At 38.9% G+C, this 18,559-nt stretch overlaps 1 protein-coding gene across 2 annotated transcripts in view; it reads right to left on the bottom strand.

Annotated features, from left to right (window-relative positions):
• LOC149450532 (N-heparan sulfate sulfotransferase 4-like) overlaps positions 1-18,559 on the bottom strand; it is a 429,028-nt gene that overhangs the window by 51,280 nt on the left and 359,189 nt on the right. For both annotated transcript variants that reach the window (XR_016315239.1, XM_089691790.1), the window contains exons 7-8: positions 12,906-13,088; positions 9,128-9,224 (exon numbers count right to left, since the gene is read on the bottom strand). Coding sequence is in view for 1 of the 2 variants with exons in the window: in XM_089691790.1 (XP_089547916.1) it covers positions 9,128-9,224; positions 12,906-13,088 (280 nt within the window). In the remaining variant the exon portion in view is untranslated. The remainder of the gene's footprint in view (positions 1-9,127; positions 9,225-12,905; positions 13,089-18,559) is intronic.

Raw genomic sequence — 18,559 nt, 5'->3', positions numbered from 1 at the left:
GCCTGTAAATAACATCATATTAAATCGGAGCTCCACCCAAAAGGAGAAGTTCTGCTTTAAGGCTGTGTACCCCACTCCCTGTTAAGAATTTGCACCTTTGGGGAACGGGGGGTGGGGGAAGCGGGTACCTGTCAAATTCGTACGTCCAGTGTGATCACCTAAGGCGATTGGAAGAGGAAGTTGTCCTCCCCCTTCCCTCCCCATGGTCTTCTGGGACATGTGACAGGTCCCAGAAGACTATGGACCATTCACAAAGTGTAGCGATACTTGCACATGCGCAGTGGGCACCCAGCTGTAAGGCCACAAGCTGTCACAGCAGGGTGCTCAAACTGAAGATGCCGGTGCCGGTGAGAGAAGATTGCCAGTGAAACCTGCCGTGGTGAGGACACCGCTGGACTGAGGGACAGGTAAGTGTCTGTATTTTGAAAGTCAGCGCTACAGTTTTTGTAGCTGCTGACTTTTTTTTTTTTTCACCTGGAACTCCGCTTTAACCAATTGCCCTCCGCCCTATAGCAGAAATTGGCTGCTGGGGATGTCAATCACTGGATCCCGGCTAGCAATTCCTGGCTGGGACTTAATGATCGTCGGCAGGGTTGAGAGGGGAGAGATCTATGTGTAAACAACACAGATCTCTCTCTTGTCAGCATGGACATGCTGGTTTGTATCTCTCTGCACAGCAGAGAGATACAAAGCAGCATGTCTCCCTACTAAAACACAGACAGCACACAGCTAACCCTTTGCCAGATGTTAATCCCTTCCTGCCTAGTGTCATTAGTACAGTATTAGTGCTTTTTATTAGCACTGATCACTGTATTAGTGTTACTGGGGGAGTCAGTTCCCACCCAGTGTTAGAATACCTGCCGCAGTCCTGCAGTTCGGCTACAAGTCACTGATCACAGCCATTACTAGCATAAAAAAAATAAATTCCAGTATATATGCCACCATTTGTAGATGCTATAACTTTCACGTAAACCAATTAATATACACTTATTAGGATTTTTTTTTAGCAAAGACATGTAGCAGATTATATTTTGACCTAAATTTCTGAAGACATTTATGAACAAATTAGATTTTTTGAAATTTTTTTATTGGATATGTTTTGTAGCAAAAAGACACATTTTTTTTTTATTTCAAAACTATTGGTCTTTTTTTGTTTATAGCACAAAAAATAGAGGTGATCAAATACCACCAAAGAAAGCTCTATTTGTGGGGAAAAAATGACATAAATTTAATTTATGTACAGCATTGCATGATCGCGCAATTGTCAGTTAAAGTAACACAGTGCCATATCGCAAAAATGGCCTGGTCAGGAAAGGGGGAAAATCCTCTGGAGGGCAAGTGGTAACAATAAACAATTTTGACAATGCAACCAGGAGAGAGTTTTTGGGTGTCCTTAACCGCCTCCCACCTGCTATATAAGGAAATGATGGGCGCAAGGCGGTTCTCTCGTTCTGGGAGGACGTCATATGATGTCCTCCCACTCTAACTGTGCTTGCGCAGCCCCTGGGGCACAGTGGATCACCAATCAACGGAAAGAGCCGATGACGTTGGCTCTGTCATGTGATCAGCTGTGTCCAATCACAGCTGATCGCATTTAAATAAGGAAATGCCAGTTATCGGCATTTCTCTCCTCACGAGCTGTCACACTGACAGCTCGTGAGGAGAGCCGGTAATCTGCATTACTCAGAGGGGACATGTACACTGATCATCAGTGTAGCCCCATCAGTGTCATCTGTCAGTGTTCATAAATGCCACCTGCCAGTGCCTACCAGTGTACATCAATGCTGCATATCAGTGCACATCTGAGCTGTCTTTCAGTGCCACCTATCAGTGCCAGTCAGTGCTGCCTATCAGTGATGCCAATCAGTGCCACCTATCATTGCCAGTCAGAGCCACTTATCAGTGTCAGTCAGTGCCGCCCATCAGTGCCAGTCAGTGCCACCTATCAGTGCCACCTGACAGTGCCAGTCATTGCCGCCTATCAGTGCCAGTCAGTGCTGCCTATCAGTGCCACCTATCAGTGCCGCCTATCAGTGCTATATATGAGTACTGCCTTTCAGTGCCCATCAGTCAAGCCTGTCAATGCCCATCAGTGCCACCTACCAGTGCCTCCTCATTAGTGCCTATCAGTGCCACCTATCAGTGCCCATCAGTGCAACATATCAGTGCCCATCACTGCAACCTCATTAGCACACATCAGTGAAGGAGAAAAATCCCTTATTTACAATTTTTTTTAACAAAAACTAAGAAAAACATTTTTTAAAAAAATTTCAGTTGTTTTTGGTTTATTTAACAAAAAATAAAAACCCAGAAGTGATTAAATACCACCAAAAGAAAGCTCTATCTGTCTCAAATTATAAAAATTTCATGAGTACAATGTTGCATGACCGCGCAATTGTCATTAGAAGTGTGACAGTGCTGAAAGCTGAAAATTGGCCTGGGCAGGAAGGGGGTATAAGTGCCCTATAGGCAAGTGGTAAAGGCATACTTAATAATTAGAGTCACCCGTGCCCTCAGCCACTCCCCAACTGGATTGAAGACATTACAAACTCACACGTTCTTACATTTTCCTTCAGGGATCTATCTCATGGGAGAACCATCAATAACCAACCATACCCTAGATAGGCCCCCACCAGTTTTGTAACAATAAAAATATTAACTGACTCCCCAAAGACCCCCTGATCCACCAAGCTGCTGTGACAAATTGTATCTATTTGTTTTTTAACAAAATAATACTTCCCCACAACCCTTGACATACAATAAACCGCAAATCTAAGGTGGGCCAGTGGGAAAACTTCTTCTTTGTTTGAACTATCCCAGTACCCAGCACCCCTCACACAAACCAGGCAATCAGGATCAGGTATACTTCTTTCACACTCAACTAACATTATTTACCCTTTTCTGACCTGTTCCTCGCCTTAGTCATGCTGACCATCCTTACAATTTCTCCTGTCCTGGTCTCGCTTTCTTTCACAAATGATTCCCTTAATTGAAGAATTTTAATTGAAGAATCTTGGCATTTTACTAAACCTTTGTGTATTGGTACTTCTTGCACTAAAACAAGGGAGCAGATCTCCCTAAAGCTGGTCCTGAAAATGAACTGATAAAAAAGTGTTCATGCAGTGCTCTACTGTATACTAACATTGCTATAATCACCAGACAGAATATATTAATCAGGCATTAACAATAAGGACTGAACTGCTTTTGTATTTGATGGCTCGTGACTTTACATTAAGCCTAGTAACCATAGTCTTCACCTGAAGTGCTAGATGCTGGTGTAAGAGCCTGCCACATGGGCAAAAGACCAGAAATATTTCAAAGATGAACACGAGCTGTTGACCCTTACAGGTAAGTGATAGTGTATATGAGATATTGTCTTTAATTACTTTTCTAAAACTATAAAGGTTTTAAGGTTTTTTTTAGTTGTTTCTTTCTGACAAACATCCCATTTTTGTAGTATAACAACACAAACTGAACAAGAGGATATTACTTAGAAAATTAAGTGGTGGGTATTTATGCTGTGAGAAAAAAATGCTTGCAGGTTTAACAGTTCACACAACATAGATTACAAATGAATGTCATGCACTCCAGTCCATTATTTTATAGTATATCTAAGATGTTACACAGTAATAGAGATTGTTCTTATTTAGGGTCAAAAATGTTTCATGAGGCATAATAACTGGAAATGTAATATTTTTCTGCATAAATGTGTTTAGTTGCTATAGGCTAAAGACCTTCAGTTGTCACTTGTGAATTTAGAATCATACTTATTTTTAGTTTAATTTTACTACAAGCCCTTCCTTTTTATTGGTTAAAGTCCTATGAAAAGAAGAATGAGAATAGAATGCTTAGAATCCAACATGCTGTGTAAAGTAATATATTCATGCACTGTTTTAAATAGATAAACAGTAACTGAAACAGATCAATGATGCCTGTAGAAGCCAATCCAAAAAAGGTTAACAAAATGAGGGATGCACTTTTAGGGCTGTTGAATAAACCAGTGGTTTCAGTCACACTCAAGATATGTTCTTCTTGAGGTGGGCAAATCTGTTATATTTTTTACACAGCTAATTTATTTTACTTTGTTGATGATGCTATGTCAGTATCCTAATATATCATGACCATCGTGCTACATCATTGAACTCAACATTTTTAAGCCATCTATCAGAAAGTGGCATATTGTATGTAGTATGGATTAATAAAGTATAATGTGATAGTGACCCATACCTGGCCTAAATTGTGTCCATGGCCAAAAGTTAAAATCATAGATTAATTTTCACATTGAGTTTAAATCTTTTGTAGTTTCCTCCTATTAATCTGAGTGATTGTGAGGTTTGTAAACTTACTTTATGAAGATCCACATACTTTCTGGAATTCTATGACATGTATTTACAATGCATTGTGAATAGGCACTTCTGTGTCACACATTTCACAGAGCTTGCCTTCTGAACTATAGGAGTTCTGACAGGCGTTTCAGGAGGCGGAGTCAGTACAGGAATCATTGATTGCAGCAAGGTACCATAGGATATACAGTCCTAAGAATTTAAATGTAAACACCTGAGGAGAAGCGACAAAGCATGCAGGGAATCCAGGAAGTTGTGGAAAAAAGGCAAGCAAGCTGGCAGCACTCACAACATGAAAGGGAAATTTTCAAGTAAGCTTACATTGAACTGCCAATTATAACTATTGTTTGTATTCTTATTACAATGCTGATGTTATAGCATGAAAAAGTATGCTGTGACCATAAATTTATTTTAAGGTTTTAAAGCATATAAAAAAATGGAATAAACTAACTCCTAAAAAGTATCCTATTCTGGAATCAAATATTTTAATGTATCAAGTGTGTCATACACACCCCCATGGTAATTCTTGGTAGTTAGGCATGCAGTAACAATATGCTGTTTTGATGAATATTTACTCAATGTGGTCTGGATTTATTCCTCAGAATATTAAAATATATAGAAGCATTTAAGAACACTCTAAAATATAAAAGCATTGGTGTCCCAGGAGATTAATGCATCGATTTTTCTAAAATAGCAAAAAGAGTGTCTATACACTCTCTGAAGCTTCTGTAAATATTTAAAGGTATAGTTGGGACGATCATCATTCATCTGTGGCTATATAAATGTTAGCTTTGCCATGGACATTTGGGGATTATCACCATGCGCAAAGAGATACTCTAGAACATCATCCACCAGACGCACTTACTGTCAAGGGCTATCTTCAAAAAAGATTTTTTCAGATTTTTTCCATTTTCAAAAGGAAAATATTTTCATTTAAGCATATCAAATTAATTTGAGATATTTACTAAAAGTAATGTATTCGTGCGTGCGTTATGTTTATGAATATCTCTGCAGGGTATTTATCTTTTAAATTAAAGTTAACTATGAATTTGATTAACAGATATGATAAAGGGGTAACAGGTATTAGTAGATATGTTTAAACATGTTCTGCTTCTCATTAAAATAGTTCACTTCTGAATGGTTTGTTAATTAATAAATACATTGATTATTAAAATCAGCATGTAATTTGAAACAGGTAATGCAGTAAGGCCTTGAATAACATTTTTAATTGCTTGTATCTCCCTGGTACATAGCATTACAATAAAGAAAAAATCAACATCTGCTACTTGATTTTTTTTTAAAGACCCTAAAATATTTCAGAGATACTTTTGTTTTCACAGTATCAGGTATCTCATCACCAGGACATCTTAACTTTGTCACTGCAAGTTCTAATAACTACAATTTGCATAATATGCATGTAGTTTGAAGGATTGTCATATTTTTATAGTGTTGCCAATTAGGCATTTTTCAAAAGGTTGAAATATTTAAACAGTGTAAAAGCTGTCTTTTACTTAAATCTTTATTTTTTTCTAATTAATTGGGCTTGATTAACAGGCATTTATGCTATATTACTTACAGTATTTTGTTACATAGTTGGTAAAGGTGAATAAATAGTATCAAGATATATTTTACACCTGCGCTAGGATGAATGTTCATTTGCACAAAAGCAGCTGCAATCAAAGCGCTCTTACACTCTAAATCATCAAAATAAATCTTTACAGCACTATGTGCTACAACCAAACATCATAAATCACTCTGCATAATAAACCAAAAACATATTCATGATAAAATAAATAAAGTTCACTATATCATATACCACCAAGTGGCTGACATAAATTGTTCATGAGTCAAACACAGAAAAAAAAAAGGGTGCTTTCATACAGTTTTCAAAAAACAACCCTGTGTTCTTATGCAATTATGCAGTGCTCCTCCACCACCAATACAGAGAACAGGACACTTCATGGCCAGAGAATGGGGTAGGCCAGGAAGTGTCATCATCCTGCATGCTACACCTGGAAGTGATGCTATATACTCTGGAACTGAATACTCTTTGGAGTGGGCAGCTGAGTGTTTGAATTTACTTGCATATTTACCTGGGATATCACTAGATATAGGAATAGACTACATTGCTTTTACCTAATAAAAGTACTTTAAGGCCTTTACTTCCTCTTTTACGTGGTATGATGCATATGGCTGGAGGATAAGTGGGACATCTAATCCTAAGACGTGGTGGAAGGTGCCATATAAATATAACAAGCGTATTAGGACTGACCTGTAGTGGGTAGTCATATCCATCTGGTGAGTTCTCTGTATTGGTGTTGGAGGAACACTGAAGAATTGCACAAGAACACAGGGTTGTTTTTTGAAGACTGCACGGAAACACCCTTTTTTTGTCTGTGTTTGATTCACAAACAATATATGTCAGCCACATAGTGGTATATGCTTCAGTGGACTTTATTTTTTATTTGTTTTATCTTGAATATGTTTTTGGTTTACTATACACAGTGATAAGGGTGATTAAAGACATCACTTCATCCAGATCCACCTGTGTAGGTGTGGCTGTGTGTATGCATTTATGTCTCTACCACTTCCCTTATCCCTGTATATTGTGTTAGCTAAGATGCCCATCTAAAAGTGTTATACATTTTTGGCACTTCCCGCTAACGCCACCGATTGTGGAAGGGTATTCCACATCCTTACTGCTCTAACAGTAAAAAAAACCCTACACAGTTTGAGGTTAAACCTTTTCTCATCCAACTTCACTGAACTGCCATGTGTCTACCTGGGTGACCTGGGATTGAATAGTTTTCTCCACATGCTAAAATCACCATTTAGATATTTGTATACTTTAACCATATCTCTTCAGCGTCTATTCTCCAGGAAAAATACTTTTAATTTGTGTAGCCATTCCTCATAATTGAGATCCTCCAGCCTCTTTATTAGTTTTGTTGCCTTCCCCTGGACTCACTCCAGTTCCAGCTCATCTTTCCTGAGGACTGGTGACTATAACTGGACGACATGCTCAAGATGTTGCCAAACCAGAGTTTTGTAAAGTGGTAGAATTATGATTTTATCTCTTAAGCAAATAGCCCTTTTAACTCATGTTATGAGTCTGCTGGCCTCGCTTGCTACAGCTTTGCATTGCATGCTGTTGCTGTGTCTCCCATGTACTATGACTCCCAGATCCCTTTTCCATCCTAAATTCCCCCAGTGGTTCTCCCCCTAGCGTGTAACTTTCATTCATATTTTTAGCCTCAAGTATATTATTTTACATTTTTCTACATTGAACCTCATTTGCCATATAATTGCCCTCCTCTATTTTATCAAGGTCTTCTTGTAAAGTTTCTGTATCCTGTTGTGAGATTATTACCCTGCTTAGCTTTGCATTGTCAGCAAACGATGAGGTTGAACTATTTATACCAACCTCTATATTGTTTATGAACAAGTTAAACAGAATTGGCCCCAGGACAGAACCTTGGGGCACCCCGCTCACAACACCAGACCATTCTGTTTGAACACGATTTATCACCACCCTCAGGACATGCTCTTGTAACCAGTTTTCTATCCAGGTGCATACACTATCGTCAATGCCAAAAGACCTCAATTTGTAAATTAAGTATTTATGATTTAAGTGTTTATGCTGTACCCTCCAAATGCTTTGGCAAACTCTAGATACACTAAATCCACAGGCTTTCCGCTATCCAGGATACAGCTCATTTTCTCACAGAAAGGTTGGTCTAGCAAGAGTAATCCTTCATAAATCCATGCTGGTTACTACTAATGATACTATTTTCATCAGATAATTCCAGGATGTGGTCCCTTATCGTTCCCTCTAATAGTTTACCTACAAATAATGGTCTAGCTAGGTTCATTGTGGACTCTTGGGTGTAAGCTATCTGGTCCTGGTGTTTTGCTCACGTTAAGTTTTTCAATTTGTTTTTAGAACACTGGTTTCTGTTAGCAACATGGGCACAACATGTGCTGTATTGCTAACAATATCCTCTTTTCTATTATACCCCTCGTTCTCCATTGAGAAGGAGGGGTATAATAGAGAAGACATTATTTTATTTCCTAGGTCATAATGTTATTTCAAGAGGGAAGATGCTGTCATAATGACTATGATAGGTGTGTAAACCCAAAGACTCAAGTGCAGATTTTAATAAAGTGCCCCAGATATATAAGAAATTTCCAGAAAGTACAGCTTAAAGGATAAGTTTACCATTGGACACATGGTACATGTTCCACCCACTTTTAGGGTGGAACATGCAACACGTTCCCAATGCTGCAGCCGCTGCCCTATCCCCCCCCCCCCCCGCCCCATGTCAGTAGTATGGGGAAAAGTTCCCCATACAACCTGTCACTTTTTAAAAAAAGTATGGCCATGCAGGGCATCCGCCCACACTGCCATGCCATTCACTCACAGAGTTCTGTGAATTAATGAACTACAAATATCAACCTCCTTTGCAGATATCAGCTTGTAGTTCTCAGTGAACTGTGGAGCACCGTGGTAGTTCATTGATTTTTCCTGTCAATGTATCTGCTTGTCCATACAGGATGTACGGGCAAGCAGATATACTGACAGGTCTGCAGGAGACCTGATTGGGACCAGCGATCTGCTGATCACTGGTGCAATGCTTTACAGGCTCCTGCAACAAAAAATAATAAATGCACATTTACCTGCAAAAAAAGTTAATTTACTATTTTTTGTCAAAAGGTGAACTTATAACTGATGAATTAACAAATTGGTGTCAGATTACTGAAGTTTTGATTTGTAAGTTACCCACCCGTCTTCTGAGGTCCTACCACAAGAAATTTTGGTAGACGATCACAGGTTTTATCTCTAGACCAGATGTCTCTGTGCCTTCTATCATCACATGGATTCTGTTAAAACAAAAGTAAAAGTACAGTTTTGTAGTTGGAGTGAACATTCTATTGTATATGAGTTTTTCTGTAATGAAAAACAGAATTATATATTTAAGTGAAATGTAAGCTTTAACCATTGCCACTTGGTCACTGTACATATACTATGGCAGGGCATCACGAGCAGGCTGGATCATTTACATGTACATTATCCAGTGTGTTCTGGGTTAGGAGCGTGTAGTGTGCCACTCTTGTGACCGCTGTGCACACTGGACACTGCGGATCACAATTACTGGTAATCGGGTATAAAAATGTAAAACTTTCATGAATGGATTTCCATTTGTAAACAGGTTGCTTACGGTTGTGATCTGTGATTGGCCCACTGCAATCACACGGCACCTGGCTACCTGCACTATTGTGATTAGCTGTAGCCAATCACAGATCACAACCATAAGCAAGCTGTTCATGAATATTAACCCATTCATGATAGCTAAAACTATTGCTTAGACAGTGACAATCACTTCTATAAGCAATAACAAAAAAAAATCCCTGACCCCTCCCTCAGTGTCACTATGGTGACACTGAACTACTCTGATGAAAGTTTGTAAAAAAAATGTTAAAAAACAAAAAAAAGGTAAAAAAAAGAAAAAAATTATAATATTATAATTAACAAATTGAAAGAAAGCATATTTTTTAGCATACTGTCACCAGTCAGTATCCTTGATCACCACTACACCAGTCAGACACTGTATTGCACTGGTGACAGTATGTAAAATTTGTGAAAAAACACACTTTATATAATTTCTTAATTTTCCCAAAATTGTGACAAACAATTACAACTTAAAAAACTCACCATGCCTCTTACTAAATACCCTGGACAGTCTACTTTTTGAAAAGGGGTCATTTGGGTAGGGGGAGGGTATTTGTATTGAGCTGGCATTTTAGGGCCTCAAGAAACATCAGTGCATCAGAACTGATCAATTTTCAAATATACACTCACTGGCCAATTTATTAGGTACACCTGTGCAATTACTTGGTAGCACAAATTGCTGAACAGCCAATCACATGGCAGCAACTCAATGCATTTAGATATCTTCTAGACGTGATGAAGATGACTTGCTGAAGTTCAAACCGAGCATCAGAAAGGGGAAGAAAAGGACATTTAAGTGACTTTGAATGTAGCATGGTTGTTGGTGCCAGACAGGCTGGTCTGAATATTTCAAAAACTGCTGACTTACTGGGATTTTCACGGAAAACCATCTCTAGGGTTTACAGAGTATGATCGAAAAAAGAGGAAAAAAAATGGCCAGCGAGGAGCACTTGTGTGTGTTCGAACATGCCTTGTTGATGTCAGAGGTCAGAGGAGAATGGACAGACTGGTTAGAGATGATAGAAAGGCAACAGTAACTTATATCAATATGGACCAAAATCTCTGAGGAATGTTTCCAACACATTGTTGACACCTTGTTGAATCTATGCCATGAAGAATTAAGGCAGTTCTGAAGGCAAAAGGGGGCTCAACCTGGTAGTAGCAAGGTATACCTAATAAAGTAGCTGGTGAGTGTATATAACTTAGTTTTTATGTTTTTTTTTAACTTTCATACGGACTAAATAATATACTCTGCAGATCTCCCCCTCCTGGTGAGTAGGAGGGGGAGATCTGTATTGAATGGGGAGTGTGTGCTGAGGGCTTAGGCTAGTGTGAATCTGTACTGAGGGCCTGGGCTGGGAAGTAAGGATTAGGAAGCATGGGGGGAGATCTGTACTGGGGGGATTAGGGCTGCTGGTGGATTACTGTACTGTGGGTGATATGAGATTAGAGAATATTTGTACGAGGCGGATGGGTAATATTTGGTTGAATTCTGTACAGTGGTCTATGCTCTATGCACTCCTAACCCATGCATTCTTCATATTACAAACTCCCAACTCATGAATTCTGTGCGTTACACACTCCTGAGCCCTGTATTATATGTGTTAAACACTCCTGACCCCTGAAATCTACGTGTTACGCACTCCTACTATTTGTGCATTATGTGCTCTTAGGACCTGAACTTCCTATGTTACACACTCCTAAACCCTACACTGTGTGCATTGGACATACCTGAGTCCAGCACTCTGTATTATGCACTCTTTGCCTTGGCATTCTGTGCCTTGTGCACTCCTGAGCCCTGCACTCTCTGCATTACACACTTTTGAGCCATAGATTAAGCATTCTGAGCCATGCACTGTCTGCAATATCTATTCCTGAGTCCTGCACTCTCTGTGTTATGCTTTCCTGACTCCTGCATTCTGTGCATTACACCTTCCTGAGCCCTGCATTCTTTGTATTACACGTTACATTCCCCTATATTCTGTGTGCTATGCCTCTGACCCCTGCTCTCTGTGCATTTTGAACTCATGGCCCTGTGTGTTAAGCACTCCGAGTAACTGCACCCCCTGCACTCCTGGCTCCTGCAATCTCTGCATAATGCACTATTGGCCCCTTCATTCTGTATGTTATACACCTCTGAGCCCTGCACTCTGTGAGTTACATACTCCTGACCATTGCAGTATCTCTGTTAGGAACTCCTTGTCCCTGCATTCTGTGTTTTGCCTTCCTGACCCCTGCACACTGTGTGCTACTGCACACAGTGTGCAGCGGTCAGGAAGGCAAAACACAGAATGCAGGGACACTGTGTGTTATACACTTCTGATCAGTGCGTTATGTACTCCATTCTCTGCCTTATGCACTTTGAGCCCTGCACTCTCTATGGTATACATTCCTGATACCTGCAATCTCTGTGTTATGCATTTCTGACCCCTGCACTGTGCGCATTACAGTTACTGTGTGTTACAGCTACTGTGTCTTCAGTTACTCATACCTTTTAGTCTTGGGCCAACTGGAGTGTCATTACAATGTGCCTTTGTATGATGAGACACTAATGTGACTAGCTTCATACAGTATCTGCCAGAAGTGCTGCCACATGAAAAGATAGAATAAAATATTTACAAAAATGTGAGGGGTGTACTCACTTCTGGGAGATACTGTATATAGTTTTTAGTGTATATATGAATTATTAAATCAGGAAAACTGACAATACATTTTTCCTGAATATTACCATGTAGATTTGTGTAATATGCAGGGTATCACATATGTTAGGAAACCTGGCATTCAGGATTCAGGAATTGTATGATTGTAGGCAGATATTTAGACCTGCCCGCACAACTGTAATTTGCATAACGTGAGGAAAAAAGCTATATCTGCTGTGTGTGTGTGTGTATAGTGCTCCTGCTTATAAAGAATCATCTCACAGACTGATCAATATCTTGGATTTGCTGCATTAATAATAAATATAACATTGTATTCCATTTTGTTTTCTGAGTACAGTTGTTTGGTAATTGCTGTAATGCACAGTTTAATAAAAATCAATCGATTTGTATTATAGTTCCTTTAATCAATCATAACCTCTTATCTTTATTGTAGGAGTCTGCCAAGGTTTTCAGAGTAATCAAAGATTTTGCAGCAGCAGATAAAAATGAGTCTAGCTAATGGTAATATATGTACCGTACTCTGATGATTGGAGGACAGTGAATGTGCATGAAATAAATATCTGTATAACATAAAGTTCATTTAGCTTATGCATGCTCCTTTTTGGAAACAGACATTTTTATGCTAATGTAAAAATAATATATTATTTCCTTATAAGTAGTCAAAAAATATACCTGCCAGAGAGGATCCTTTTGCTCAGGGAAGAGTTCAAAATATGTATGAGCTAGTTGTAGTGGTGGTAAAGTTTGCAGTTTTAAATTGGTCCAAGTTTGTACAAAGTTAGCAAGATTAACAAACGTGTACAATCCAAGGCGGTCATTTCCATAATTAGACAGGTGGGTCATAAAGATACTGATCTGCAAAAGAGAGAAAAATAAATGTGCATTTAGATGCTACAAGAACTGATTGCTGCCTGTGATCAATAGATGGCAGTAGTAGTCCTGTGAAAAAACACATCTTGGCTGTCAGAAGCACATCTATCTGGTTTAATGAATTCTCTCCACAATTTACAGAATCTGAGACTTTCTGGGTGTGAAAATGTACTTGCATAAGGCAGCTGTACCATATATACTCATATTCTCAAATTTATAGCTGTCTGTAAGTAACAGAATCTGAAAGTTAGCCAAATCAGTGAAATATGCAATCAAATATTCGACACAGAATAAATGTAATTTACCATATCTAATATTAAGAACCATATTAAAACAACGTGTGGCTATACAAGGCAATTGACTATAGTAGTAATTTTTTTTAAGGTGCTAAGTGGCCCTGTGTTCACTATGAATTCCTAATTAGGTATAGGTTCTCAGTTTAGTCCAAGCGCAGGTTCAGATAAACCTTTGCATGTTTGGATGCTTATTCTGTGGGAGTGCAAAAAAAGTGAAAAAGTATTTGCCCCCTTCCTGATGTTTTATTTTTTTGCAAATTTGTCACATTTAAATGATTCAGATAATCAAAATAATTTTAATATTACACAAAGACATTCTGAGTAAATACAAAATGCAGTTGTTAAATGATTTCATTTATTAAGGGAAAAAAAGCTGTCTAAACCTCCCTGGCCCTATGTGAATAAGTATTTTTATAAAGAACCCCCTCCCCCTTGCTAAATCATGAATGAACTGTGATAACCACAATTTTGGAAAGCTGAGTTTCACTTGCCACACCCAGGCCTGATTCCTGCCAGACCTGTTGAATTAAGAAATCACTTAAATAGAAGCTGTCTAACAAAGTGAAGCAGGCTAAATGATCTCAAAAAGCAAAACATCATGCCACGATCTAAATAGATTCAAGAACAGAAATGAAAAACAAAGTAATTGACGTGTATCAATCTGAAAAGAGTTACAAAGCCTTTTCTAAAGCTTTGGGACTCCAGCAAACCATGGTGAGCACCATTATCCCATGGAGGTGTCTAGGTTTGGCGGTTGCCAGGAGAACGGTACTTGCCTGACTGCATTGTGCCAAGTGCAAAATTTGGTGGAGAAGGGATTATGGTGTTGGGGTGCTTTTCAGCAGTTGGGCTTGGCCCCTTTGTTCCAGTGAAGGTAAATTTTAAGGTGTCAGCATACCAAAACATTTTGGACAATTTCATGCTCCCAACTTCGTGGGAACCATTTGGGGATGGCCCCTTCCAGTTCCAACATGCCTGTGTACCAGTGCACAAATGAAAGGTCCATAAAGACATGGATGAGTGAGTTTGGGGTGGAACTTGACTGGCCTGCACAGAGTTCTGACCGTTAGAACACCTTTGGGATGAATTAGAACGGAGACTGCGAGCCAGACCTTCTTGCCTGACCTCACAAATGCACTTCTGGAAGAATGGTCAAACATCTCCATAGACACGCTCCTAAACCTTGTGTACAGCCTTCTCAGAAGAGTTGAAGCTGTTATAGCTGCAAAGGGAGGGCTAACTCAATATTGAACCCTACGGACTAAGACTGGGGCCCCATTAAAGTTCATGTGCGTGAAAAGGAAGGCACCTCAATACTTTTGGCAATATAGTGTATATATACCAGATTTATACTTACACATCTTTTGTGCACATATACATCTTCGCAATTGAGCTATCATGTCTGTGTACACCTACTCCATAAGTTATATTTTATTTAAATATACACTATATATACACTTCTCCCCTTTGTATAATGCTCTCATACTCACTGGGGTGAGGATTGGTCCGATGCCTCTGTGTGTGCTGGCTCCCCCTTTGTCCACCTGGGTCTGCCAGGTAAGCTCACCCTTCTCTGCTTTTTCCCTTCATCTCAGTTAAACTGTATTGCACTTTAGCAAGCATAGAGAAAGATTGATACAAAATATGGTAGTGTGACGAGAGCAACACCACCCAGGAAAAAGTGGGTACTTAGAGATCCACGCGGAGTAATGTAAATTCAGTAATCACAAAAAATACTTTATTTGATCACATAGATCATAGGGAGGTTAAACAGAAGCACGGTGAACATATCAGACAAATAAAATCATTTAAAAGCACTTGGCGTCCTCATTACTGGGTGATTTTAGGCACATAGGGAACCATATAAGGCAATGGGATTTTCTAGCTATATGATCCTAGAACTAGAGTTCTGATGAAGTCTGCGGTGATTGGCGGACGAAACACGTCAACGTAATGACGTCACTACGCTCGGCGTCTTCATAGGGTGCGGTACCCACGAGGAGGGAAGGAGCGGCGTTGCTCCAGCTCCATGCTAGAAAGGCACGAGGCTTTGAAAAGGCTACCATAAGGCTACTATTCCAGCAGTCCGCACTTGGCAATTCTAAATAAGAGCACACTTCCACTGGTGGCAAGTTATTTTTGCTTATTTGGCCCAGTTAGCGGCTAGTCGTTGTTTAGATTTATAGAGCCTACATGGAGTTTATACTGAATGCTATATGTGCCTAGTACCCCTGTTTTTCAGGGAATTTTTTGGAAATCCTCTTTTTAGGGGAATACATTTACTTTTTGTCACACATGTGCGGTACGCTGTGATGTAGTCATATTCTTAAGGAATCGTTTCACCCTCTCAGTTTGAGCAATTTTTGGAAACCCTTCATTGGGTATATAGACTTAGGCATATAGTGCCTGCTATATATACAATACTCTCTGTGGAATTTATATATTGAGACTACCTGGCTTCCCACCTGTATATTCACTATTGTTAAGCAGAAAGGACCTGATTCTATTTCAAGTCGACGTGAAGTCCCCTTGATCTTCATTGATGGTAATATATACCTTTATTTTTGTTTTTTATTCAGGGATCCTGCTTGATATTTATGATCTATATTTTTATATACATCTTTAGAGTCACTTGTTACTGTGGATTTTGTTTCACATGGGGTGGTTACCCAGGAAGTCTCTACATTCATCATGCTGGTATGACAGCCAAGCTACTGAGAAGGTATTGGAACTATTAGTCTATTACTGCATGGGGGAGCTTTGGTGTGATTTATGTGCAATCTAAGTTTTTCACCATATTTTCCTGTTCTGGTTTCCATTTTTAGGAAGTCATTTTACTAATGCTGGTGTATACCAAAGAATACGTCTGAAGAATGTATGGCTAATCTAAATACAAGACTGAATCATATGGAAACCTAGGATCATATAGCTAGAAAATCCCATTGCCTTATATGGTTCCCTATGTGCCTAAAATCACCCAGTAATGAGAACGCCAAGTGCTTTTAAATGATTTTATTTGTCTGATATGTTCACCGTGCTTCTGTTTAACCTCCCTATGATCTATGTGATCAAATAAAGTATTTTTTGTGATTACTGAATTTACATTACTCCGCGTGGATCTCTAAGTAACCACTTTTTCCTGGGTGGTGTTGCTCTTGTCACACTACCATATTTTGTATGATGTATTCCCGGTTTATAAATCCACACTTTTACGATAAGTGAGTCGGAGATAGTATTAAGACACAGACTATTTGTGTTGTTACAGGTGGCACTTTTTTTTTTCTTTTTTTTTGTTTTCTCTTTATTGTCTTGATAGAGAAAGATTGTTCTACATTGCTCTTTATTGTACATTTGCTATGTTATACTTATTTTCTTATAGGAAATCCACTCCCTCAAACTGAAGAAACTGATGAACTGCAAAACATGTTGAGAAGAGCTGGCTATCTATGTGTTTTCATGCTGCATCAATAAATTTATGGTGCCATTTACTGCTGTTTTAGAAACAATAGTCTGGAAGTGAGGGAATCATTTGTGGGATGATGTTTTAGTTATTTTAATGTTTGCTGTAATAGAAAAATAAAATTTTTTAGCTTTTCACATGTTGTAATGTCTGTCAGTATTAGGAAAATCCATTTGACTCAAAAAATTATCTTAATAACTTGCCATAATTGATGGAACCATGAATTCATGACCTCCAGCTCACTTTGGTTATGCAGCAGGACAATAATCTAAAATACACCAGCAAGTCCACCTCTGAATGGCTCAAAATAAACCCCAAAACAGGCCATTCATGCACCAACCATCCAATGTGGCTGAATTAAAACAATTCTGCAAAGAAGAGTGGGCCAAACTGCTTAATGCAAATGGTTGATTGCAGTTGCGGCTTCCAAGGGTGAGACAACCAGTTACTAGTTTTAGGGGCCAATTACTTTTTCACATAGGGTCAGGCAGGTTTGGACAGCTTGTTACTCTTAATAAATAAAATCATTATTTAAAAACTTTTTTGTATTTAATTGGGTTATCTTTGTGTAATATTAAAATTTGTTCGATGATCTGAATCATTTAAGTGAGACAAAAAATAAAAAAGCAGGAAGGGAATTAATACTTTTTCACAGCACTGTATGGTATATAGTAATGGGTTTCTACTGCTAATGTACATGACAGCTTTCACTGTGAATGATTGTTAAGGAAGCAATGGGTGCAAACACCTGCCTCATCCTTAGCAACCAGTGACATCACCTAGCCCCTTTCACTTGCTAATCAAGAATACCCCGCCATGTAAACAAAGTGGCAGGAACATCACTGATATAGCTAACCAAATATGGGAATGAAATTGACCAGTAATGGCCATGGCCAAATTTGGTCAATGATATCACTGTGTATACCCCACCCCTTTGTGTACATTTAATAGCTGGGTCATTTGTGGCAGGTCAACTTTTTTTGGATGAGTTGGCGGGTGTTGTTCAAAGTGTTTGGCAATAAATATGCAGCGTTGGGCGATGTGATTGGCAATAAATTTACACTGGGGGACGTCTTTGGGGTTTTTCATTCTTTAAGAAAGGACTTGTCAAAAAGTTTTTTGTTAATGAACAGGGGTACTATATACCATATACATTTTTGTGAGGCAGTATCTGAGGGCCCACCTATTTTTAAAGGGGGTTACAGGTTCCAATAAGCCCCTCACTCCTGCAGACCTACACATCCACCAGGTCAGATTTGTGGAGAAGAGGCCTTGCCCTCCTCGACATGGGGAAAAGGTTCTCTGCCAGTGGGGTCTCACTTGGCAAGGTACCTCCCCATGTTAATGACTTGTGGCCTGGTATATTTCAAGAATAAATATATTTTTTTTTGCTTTGGTACATGTTCCCCAGGGCAGTGCCCAGCCTTCAATGATAATCTTTATTATACAATCTTTTGCCTTTAAGTCTAGAAAATGGATATTACTGTTTTTCAACTTTAATGGGATTCAGATTTGGAACTCAGACTTCAGTAATGTTCACAAACTGCCTCAAACTGAACCCAGGTACATTCTGCTCATCCCTACTCTGAATCAGGTGAACAGAAATTTTAAAAATATATGAAATTAGAAATTTTAAATGAATATACCATTTCTAAGCTAAGAGAAAAAAGAACATATACCAGTAATTGCACACATCACTT

The sequence above is a fragment of the Staurois parvus genome, unplaced genomic scaffold, assembly GCF_062004578.1.
Source record: "Staurois parvus isolate SC_StPar_1 unplaced genomic scaffold, SC_StPar_1.0 ptg000572l, whole genome shotgun sequence".
Lineage (NCBI taxonomy): Eukaryota > Metazoa > Chordata > Amphibia > Anura > Ranidae > Staurois > Staurois parvus.
Note: the sequence above shows the minus strand (reverse complement) of the source record. Positions and strands in the feature narration are given on the sequence as shown.